Below are 9773 nucleotides of genomic sequence, written 5' to 3'. Positions count from 1 at the left end.
AACTCGCACGGCGCTTATGGACGTTGCACAAGACGACACAAACATCTCCAACCGCGGGCAGGATCAACCATACCCACTTTTCCACAACATCGATATTGCGGCGCAGACCCCAACTCTAGGCACTGCCCTTTGATAGTATTAGGTCACGATGAGAGACGTATTCGTATCCTGGCTCGACTTCGTGACCACTCACGCGACCAGGGCCAGCCCTGATCAGCGAACTCATGATCCTAGCTTCAAACGGAGCGTCTCGGCTACGAGAAGCAGAGTACGCGGGATGACGGCGAGCCACGTTTGAGCATGGTCGTTTTTTTCTTTAGGGTTCGAGTGCAAAGCCAATAGCTGTTGGATACATGACAGAACGGACAGCCGCAGTGGCGAGCGGGACGTGGTCGTGGGCTGAAGAGGTGCCTTGGGGAGCTGATTCGCCAGGCACTGCAGCGAATGGGGCTGTGAGGCGCTGCCTTTTGACCCCAGACAAAGGCAGCAGATCTCAGCCGTTCAAACGACCGCAGGATTGTTGGCCCACCCCCCGGTTCCCCATTGACGGCCGTGCAAATTCCGCAGGCGCTGTCCATATGAAAATTGCGGCGAGGTCGATGCAACTGGGGCGCTGCTATCCAATCGAAAGCCGACATTAGCGCCTCTGTGTGTTGGGCTGCCCATCTATTCCCAACTGAGCCATACACCCAACGTCCTTCATCCTCCAGAAGCTTCCCACACCATGTACCAACGGCGGGGCTATTACAGGCGGCTCTCGAAACTTTGAATCGCGTTCAAGCGCACGGCGTAGCTCAACATCGCCACTAGGATAGCATGATTATTCTGACATGCTCGACAGCTCTAATGGGTGTAGTACGCACTGTCACGCCGCCGATGACGCGAGTGTAGTGCATTCATATAGCAAAAGTGTAGCCTGCAGACCTCAGGTGGTACCACTTCCCAGTCCTCTGTTATCGTCATGTTTCGTTGTGCGGCGCAGTCTCTCTTCTCCTATCCTGTTTGACTTTACCCACTTGACCGGAACCAAGGCTGTGCCGCAATAGTATTCCTTTGCTGCTTGCTTATGCACTCGGGTGCTGCCTTCTTTTACACATCCTTCGCCGCCGCCATTGCCGTACTTTCTTTTCGTGTCGCGCGTCTCATCAAACGGCATCATTACGCCTCCGCACCTTCCAGGCCGACGTCCACAGAAAAGCTTGTCACATACTTGGCACGATAACCCTTCCATAGACATGGCTACGCTTTCCGTGCCGTCCCCTGACATTTCCCCGGCCTCATTGGGCAACAGCGTTCACAGACCACTCTCCACACATGGCCTGCCAAAGCCGCCGCGGACCATGTCACCGGAACGACCACACCGTTTTTCAGCAAAGAGTTACCCTCCTCCCACCCTCGCTCACACTCCTATGACACCAGACATGTCAGGACCAATGTCTCCACCACCAATGTCGGCCAAGTCCTTTGGCACCTTTATCGATTCAGAGCCATCGACCCCAGCCTATTCACCGAGGATCGGCACTGAATGGAACAACTCTTCAGTGCTTCTCGTTCGGCCCACGTCTTCGTCTTCCGAGCCTGCCAGTCCTGGAGAGCCGGTATGGCGCATGCTAAAACCATTGCCAGTCAAGGCACCACCCAAACCGAAGCACAAGCCCACATCCGTTGTGTCTCATTCAAAGGCACCAGCCGTCGACACCAAGGAGATTTCCTCAAACACGCCCCCGTACTCACATCCCACCAAAGAGGCGGGGCACATCAGCCGGCCGACCGAGTTCAAATTAGCAGATCTATCTCAGCAAAACTACCCTCCAAAGTGCGAAGACATCGAACTAAGTGCAGACGAGAGGCCAGATGAACAAAACGGCGGCACCCCCACCTCAGCGGCCTTTGGCAGGCTAGCTTCGAAGATGAAGTTGATGCTCCGACGAAAGAACACTGATACGAAGAAGAAAGAGAAGAAGCAAAGGCACTACGAAGAGGTGGACCGCATTGAAGATAAGCACTGGACGGAGATGTGAGCTGTCCTGGCCATTGTCAAATACAGCTTGTCCATCGTCAGATATTCTTACCGTCGGTACACACACTGGGACATTGGAAAGATTGGCAACACATTGTATGGCATGTTATGATAGAAGGAGACTGATACACGACCGACTGAACACAGGGAGGAACATTTCTAATGCTTTTTGTATCGCAAGGACAGGCCGCCTTTTGTTTCTGATTCGATAATCTTGTTGTTGATCGTTGTCAATAATTTCATTGGCGTCTTTGGCAGGTGTTTGTCTGGGGTTTGATTTTGGGAAGGGAATTTCAAGTACTTTGTTTTTATCGCGAGTTACACAACCCAGTAACGACGATACCCAATCCTTTACAAAGAGTCTATCAATCAACTATATTATGCTTCTTGAAATTTTCAAACCACTTTCTGTGTGCTGGGACATGGACCTCTACCCACAGAAGATCTTGCCTATTTCGAGGGAACGGGGCAGTGTTCAAATATCCGGGTCCCTCTGCAGGGCCCATTTAGACCCGTATTTCTAGCTGACGCACTGTGTCGCTCAAACCGTCTTACGGGCGCTACCCGGCTGCTTCACGTGAGTGGACGATCGGCATGGACGCACAGACCATACTTTTTGATCTCTACCACAGGAAGTTTCCAGCATCAAATCTGCCAAAGTCGCTAATCATCAAAATAGCTACCATGATACCGAGACAATGGGGGAGGACGGCTTGCCTCAACTCTGCGACGCAAACCCAATTGGTTCGACGGTTATCCACGTTCACAGCAGGAGGTAGCATAATTCGGCCACGTATAGAGCATCTAAGACGCGCTCGACACAGTGTAACATCACGTGCCTTTTCACAGACAGGGCAACTTCACAAACGACTTGAACATCTCAGGACACAGAGCACACTGCAAAATGTCCAGACAAATCGCCAGCAAATACTACATCCATCCAACACCCTCCTGCAATCACGTTTCCCCACAAAGACCGTCATCGCTCTTGTTCTCGTCGGCGGCCTGGCATACTACCTTGTCGACATAGTTGATCCCTCTTGGACAGATGATGTATACGCGGCATTTTCCTCGGGCGACGACTCGAGTTCACTGACAACACCGCTGCATTTCTACCGCAACCGCACAGAGGTTCAACACACACTCGACTACCACATCCCGGATGCCAGCGCGCCGCTCAAAGACCCCACCGTAGCAAAGTTCCTGTCTGATCAATTTGAAAAACTATGTTTCGGATGGATGATGACCGAAGACGATGCGCGCAAGGGCGTCGAAGGCATGGAGGACATCCAGATGCCTATCACGCACGGCTGCAGGTTCCGAAGCAACGAGCCGTGTGAGGATTTCTTCGCGCTGGGAACGAGTCCTGGACCGGGAGAGAAGCCGTGGAATTACTGGACTGTACTCGATGGACACGCAGGACGCCACACAGCTTTCTATCTACAGTGGTCTTTGATCCCCATGGTGTCGTCTGCCCTCTGTGCCCTGCCACGTACAGCATCAAGCCCAGAAATTGAAAACACAATCAAAAACGCCTTTCTCTCTACTGACAGAACAATCATGGACCGCGCCAAAACAGCAGCAAACTGGTATCCCGCCGCAAACGCAGCCGCCATCGCCGCCCTCACCCCCGCCTTCTCAGGCTCCTGCGCTTTGCTAGCCGCCTTCGACGCATCCACCTGCACCCTCCGCGTAGCCTGCACAGGCGACTCGCGCGCCGTCCTCGGCCGCTGGGACCCCTCCACCTCCTCGTATACTGCCATTCCCCTCTCCGTGGACCAAACCGGCTTCAACGCCGCAGAAGTAGAACGACTAACCCGCGAGCACCCGGACGAACCCTCCATCATCGACCCGAAAACCGGACGGCTCATGGGCATAGCAGTGACGCGTGCTTTCGGCGACCACCGCTGGAAATGGGACAACGACCTCGTCAAAGCATGCCAACACAAGTTCTGGGGCACGGCTCCGCGGCCTGGCTCGAAGACGCCACCATATATGACTGCTGAACCGGAAATTACCGAAACGCAAATTGTACGATGCGAGCCAGACGACTACAAATATCCTTCTACGGATGCTACAAAGGGAAAATCCGACTTCCTCATCCTCGCCTCCGACGGCCTCTGGGACAGAATCTCTTCGGACCACGCAGTCGAATGCGTACAGCGCTACCTCGAGGCCCGCGCCCGCGGCAAAGGCTCAGTTCTCTCTGACCCGCACTTGAAAGTCAACCCGCCAAACTTCTCCTCTGTGTCTGCGCTCTCCGCTCAAAACCCTTTTTCGCCTTTCCTGCCTACCGGAGCAGCACAACAGTCCGGAGGCGGAACGCTAGAGCCTGGCGTGATGTGCGACCCCGAGCAAGGACAGGATGTAGAGTGGAAAGCTACGCCTGAGTATTTTGCGATTGAGGATGAGAATGCGGCGGTTTGTCTGGCGCGGAATGCCATGGGTGGGACGAGGCGAGCGTTGTTTCTGGGGATACTGGCGGGGCCGGAGCCGTTGAGTCGGAATGCGGTGGATGATACGACGATCATGGTTGTGTTTTTTGATCGGTTGGGGGAGGGGGACAAGGGGGCTGCTGGGAAGGGTGCGGGTGAGGTGGGGGAGAAGAAGAAGAGGTGGTGGTGGCCTTTGTAAAAAAAAAGGGGGGGGTTTGTATGTCACGATTAGAACTCAAGCAAAGTCGAATCGCTTGGAGAAAATCTCACGGGTTGAAATAAGGAAACAAAAGGAGGGGAAGACGCCATCATCATATGGCATTGGTGTGTTGATAAGCGTAGTAAGTAATACACGTTGAATCTCCGCGTCCCAATGAATACAAAAAGACCAGAAAGACCAGGCCTTCCATTTGCAAGTCATCATCGTAAAAGCCTATGAGTGACATTTGTAGCAAAGATACCTCACCCTAACCCTTTCACAAGTATATTCCCCGGAAGCTTTAGCAAAGAGTAGTGATGTTCCCTGTTTCCTCTGCCTAACCCTTGCCCGGGCCTTCATTCTCGCCCAAAACGCCACAAAAGCCCATCTAGTCCATGCAAATGCCAATAGCGATGATATGAAAAAGAAAATCCACTTCTCTTCGACGGGGACGAGCGTGCATGTTAGGATCAGTCTCTCGAGCATCGTGATACTATTGGTTGGGGGTTGCGATTTCTGCATGCCTTGTTTTTCTTCATGATGCACTGGTATCGTGGTTCGATTCGTGCGGCACAGTGGAGGTAGGTGGGGACTCCACCTCATGCAAGCCACATGCCCCGTTTCCGTCCATACGCTTGGTGCCGCCGAAACCCATGGACTTGACAAAGTAGGAGCTAGTACAGATCTATTGCAGGAAATCTTTCCGTACGTTGATGAAGGAGCCAGGGCCACCGTCATCTGCTAGCTCCGTAACAAGAGCCTCGGCTTGTTGAACCAGGCGCTCCAAGGCGGCTGATGAGGATTTACCTAGAGAGACTGGAACGCGTTAGCACGTCATATGCGTAGGCGAAGGGTATTTGGTGTTGAGAGTTCCTAAGCTCTCTGTATATCACATTCAAAGAAAACTTGAACATACCTAGTATCGCGCTGTTGAGCTCTTCAGCTACTGGTGCACGACCAGCAACATCCAACAACGGCGCTAGCATACTCTCACGTGCATCAGGATAAGCGATCAGAGCAAATGTGTCTTCGAGCGCCCTCTTCACTTCGCGTCTTGGATCGTTGGCAAACTCAGCTTTGAGCTCCATACCGTAGGCAATCGTCTCGTCTAACGCGCGCGCACTCTTGGCTTCTTTATCCTCGATATCATCTTCGTCCTTGTCTTCAAGCTCATCGTCCTGGTTCTTGTTGTCCCAACTGGGTGGCGGATTGTGTACGCCCAACTGCTCGTCAAGCTCCATTTCAAAATCATATTCCTCAGTAGTTGAGCGTTTTGAGGGTGCTGTCGGTGTGGAATGGCATTGCGCATTGAGCTCGCCGCACCGCCGTATCATCTCGATAAACTTTCGGCAGCGGAGCTTAAAGTAAATGTTCTCGTTGTCGCGGAGAACAAGAGGATAATATGCATACGTATGCTTAAGCGCCTTGTCAATATCGCCCTCAAGAATAGCTGTACGAATTTCTGTGGTATGTCAGCATGCCGTTAGTAGATCCTGAATCGCGCTGAACTCACTTTGCCTATTTAGCGCATCCAAATCTTCAACGGCTGTCCGGTAAGGAAGATCTGCATTTTCGTCGTTCGCAAGTGCTTTTGCCTCTTCCAGGATCTCAGCTGAAAACGCTCGAGCAGTCTCAACGTAGCCGTCATGAGCTAGATATTGTCCGACTAGCTGATGTATCAGGGCATCCTCACCCCCGGCGGCGCTTGATTCAACTTTTGTTCGTGCAATCTCTGCTTGTATAGCAGCTTTCTCGTCTTGCACCATCTTATCGATATCAAAAGCAAAAGGTTCCTGGCCAAAGTTTACACGAACTGTCTCGCCAGGTTTCTTCATGCCTACTGTAGGGTAGTACGGCATGTTGGGTTTCAGATCCTTAAAAGCAACACCTGAAGATGTGAGTAGTGAATTTGATCATTCCAGGCTCCCTTACTTACCCAGCATATGCCCGTTCTTGGTGAAGAAGGCAGTATTGGTCCGAAAGTTGATGCCACATCCAATAACATCCAATGTGCCAAACTTTGGCCCGTAATTCTTTCCAGAGGTAGTATTGCTAAATACTTGTCCATCATCGCCATGGTAAGCATACGAGTCCGGCTCCCAACCTGGTATCCTGCTCAAGGCGACCTTGGCGCCTGAGAATCCTACCCCAATCATCCTTCTATAGAGCGTGTTAGTATGCGCGTTATCAAGCTTCAGGTCTACATACCCGTCTTTGCCCTTGGAAATGACTGTGATTTCGTAGTAATAGATCCCGCACTGCCTTGGCATAGGGAAATCTGCCCGGACCGCCGCGGCTTCGTCGTGAGTCTTCTGCGTGCCTGCGAACTTTGCCATTCTTCCACCGTCCTCAAGTTCTAGCTGACTGAACCGGTCGCCGTCGTTCCATTTTGTTGGCCAGGGCGCTATAGACTCGTCTATAAGCACAGGCGCATGCTCAATGACCTCGTGCGTAAGACCCCGGTGTGAAGGTGCCATCTTGTGGAGATTGACACTACTCGAACTCGTCGATAGCGACCCCGCGTTGGACGAATGGGTTGACTTGTGTTCGCGCTGTGCCGCCAGTTTCATCTTGTGCACCTCTTCCAGCTTCTCCGCATGCTTGGATCCCCGCAGGTACGACGGCACGAAGAACGGAGGTACTTCTTGAGCTGGCGCTCCCATCGAGTTCCAGTGGCCAGACTGGCTCGAATATGAGGGCAGTGGTCCGCCGCCCCTTCCAAGACTTGTAGACATGTGGCCGTCGGCGTCGATGGAGCGAGAGAGGCGGTTCGGGTTGGAGGCCAAGGTGTTGCCGCCAAGGTGAGAGAACGGCGTGGATCGAGAAGGTTGGTGGAATGAGCTGCCGCTGCTCCCTGATGACCCAGCGGCGATCCTGGCCCAACTCTCCCTACGAGCATTCATCATTGCGAGAGCGATGGTGACGTGGGCTGTGGCTGCGGACGTGTTCGGGGTGACGTATGGAAGCGGTCGCAAGAGGAGGACACGCCCTGTTCGCGAATCGGGATGGTCGGACAGGTGGTTGGAGTCGCTACAGAGCTTGGAAGCGAGAAAAGGCACTCAGGACGCGTAAGGAAGGACGCCGGGTAGATGAGGAGGTACTGTGCTGGCAAGTGCAGTCGCCAGACGGTCAGAGTAAGAATCAGCGACACCCAGGCTCCTGTGCAACTATAGTCACAAATACATTCATGGTTCCATGCAAAGAGTATGTTGCTAGAGGCAAAGAGTGCTTGCGCGAGGGTACAGTTCAAGTCGACGGTCAAGGATGGTTCATGAGGTTTAGGATGCAGCCGAGCTATCGGGGACCATCCCCGCAGTCCGCGGGCAGATAACGCCATTACTGCGGTTACGCTCGCCAGTATCTGGCAAGTCATTTCCGCTGACCAATTTTTCTCTCCTTCTTCTCTCTCTATACGGTAATCAGTGGAGAGGGGTTGATTGTTAACTATATGAAGATCCAACAATCCAGTTTCTAGGATATGCACGAAGGGGGGCACTAGATGCATGGTGACCAAATGACTAAGGAACACAATCAGGGGCTGGTCGATAATGGGTATATAATAGACAATAATATTTGGGCCTTTCAATGCCCCGTGATGATAGGCAAAAGCAATGCCTTTTTCACTGCTTCGTGTGCGCGCTTCTATCCAGTACAAATGTAGTCGCAATTCGAATCCCCGGCTCATGCGCCTTGCTTCACCCGTGCTTTACACAACCCAGATATACCCCCATAGAAAAAAAACGCCTTTTAGATAGGCATTCAATGCCATCCATGAACGCCCAACATGTTCAGAAGATACAAAGGGAATACGTGGAAAAACAAGCAGCAGAAATCGAGAGAGATGCACAGCTGCGGTACAGGCAGGGTGCATCATATAGTTGACAAAGGAGAGAGATGACGAATGTTCAAGCGACAATGGGCGCCGGCGAGCTGGCAATGCCGTTCATGGGCGTTTGTACTGATGCACTGTCGCCATTGAGCCCGCTCTTGTCGCTGATTGCGCTGCTCTCGTCCTTTAGCTTGGAGTCGCTGGTGCCGGTGCTGTCGCTCTTGACGTCGTCGGCAAAGGCGGAGGCTCGACCGGGTTGATATGTAGGGACCTGCCAGAGAACGCCGGTGAAGCTGCGAACCTGGAAGCCCTTCTTCTCCCAGCGACGGCACTTTGCGCCTGACCTGTCAAGGGCGCGAAGGCGCTCGTTGATGGCTCCAAGGTTTGCCTTTGGCCCTGCCTTGTTAATGGCTGGGGTTGCGGCAAAGGATGGCTTGGAGTTTGGATCGTTGATGATGTCACCCATCTTCTTCCTCTTTGGACCAGGCTTGGCCTTGGGTTGCTTTGGGGTTCCGGCGTTGGAGCCAGCCTCCATCTGAGCAGCAGTCCGCTTGGTGCCGGGCTTTGGCCCCTTCCTCTTGGCAGTGGGAGGAGCAAGCGACGACGGGGTGCTGGCGTCGTTCATGATGATAGTGTCGTCGGCGGGCGTGTCGTCAGCAGGCGCAGACTCGACGATTTGCGGCGTGGGTGTTGATGGAGAAGGCTTTGCGAGGTCGCTAGGCGCCGGCGTGGGCGGGCGGGCGAACCTGGTTAGAGAGTCTGCTGGCAACTTGAGAGTGACGACGAGAGTCTTTGGAGATTTCGTGGTCATGTTCGCGTGCAGGCGACGCGGCGGTGATGATGAATCGAGATGGGGTTGGGCAGACGCAGGCAGGCTGGTAGGTATTGGTGTGGCAGTCTGCTGCAGCGGTGAGTGGAGATGAGGGCGGCTCCGCGTGTCAGCGTGCTGGTGCAGAGGAGCGTCCTGGTGGCTAGGCGGGCAAGTGCGTGCGTGCAGCGGTTGAGCGTGCGCCTGGGAGTCGTGAAGAAGACGAGGTGGGCTGGTACAAAGAGGGTGGCACGAGATGGAGTGGAGGATGGTGGAGAGGGAGGGTGCGCGATGAGGGTTGCCGCTCAGGCAAAGAAAGGGCTTCGGCCCAGCTGGGGTGGTCGGCTTGCCAGATCATATTGGGCGGAATCGCTAAAACGTTCTGTCTCTGTCGGCGCTCTAGCAAGAGGTGAGGACACGGCCCCCTTGGCCCCGACGACCAAGGGCGCTAGTCCGCATCCGACAGGTTGATATACCCAGCG

The 9773-nt window shown here is 53.7% G+C and overlaps 3 protein-coding genes across 3 annotated transcripts; 1 reads left to right on the top strand and 2 right to left on the bottom strand.

Moving 5' to 3' along the window:
• Positions 1–1235: 1235 nt before the first annotated feature.
• Positions 1236–4654, top strand: COCSADRAFT_101196 (uncharacterized protein; the record flags this gene model as incomplete). The annotated part of the gene is made up of 2 exons (XM_007706495.1): positions 1236–2017; positions 2914–4654. The coding sequence occupies 2 exons, from the start codon at positions 1236–1238 to the stop codon at positions 4652–4654; spliced, it is 2523 nt and encodes an 840-aa protein (XP_007704685.1).
• A 685-nt stretch (positions 4655–5339) lies between these two features.
• On the bottom strand, positions 5340–7560 carry COCSADRAFT_164568 (uncharacterized protein; the record flags this gene model as incomplete). The annotated part of the gene is made up of 5 exons (XM_007706494.1): positions 5340–5470; positions 5571–6116; positions 6168–6542; positions 6591–6814; positions 6863–7560. The coding sequence occupies 5 exons, from the start codon at positions 7558–7560 to the stop codon at positions 5340–5342; spliced, it is 1974 nt and encodes a 657-aa protein (XP_007704684.1).
• Positions 7561–8192: 632 nt separating this feature from the next.
• COCSADRAFT_40858 (uncharacterized protein) lies at positions 8193–9673 on the bottom strand. The gene has a single exon (XM_007706316.1). The coding sequence runs from the start codon at positions 9292–9294 to the stop codon at positions 8560–8562; it is 735 nt and encodes a 244-aa protein (XP_007704506.1). The 5' UTR covers positions 9295–9673; the 3' UTR covers positions 8193–8559.
• Between the last annotated feature and the right edge of the window lie 100 nt (positions 9674–9773).

This window comes from Bipolaris sorokiniana, assembly GCF_000338995.1.
Source record: "Bipolaris sorokiniana ND90Pr unplaced genomic scaffold COCSAscaffold_16, whole genome shotgun sequence".
NCBI classification, from domain to species: domain Eukaryota; kingdom Fungi; phylum Ascomycota; class Dothideomycetes; order Pleosporales; family Pleosporaceae; genus Bipolaris; species Bipolaris sorokiniana.
The sequence above is the reverse complement of the archived record's forward strand: the minus strand, read 5'-3'. Positions and strand labels throughout refer to the sequence as shown.

Coding starts and splice junctions, on each gene's coding strand:
- COCSADRAFT_40858 (XM_007706316.1), bottom strand. CDS start 9,294: ATGACCACGAAATCTCCAAAGACTCTCGTCGTCACTCTCAAGTTGCCA.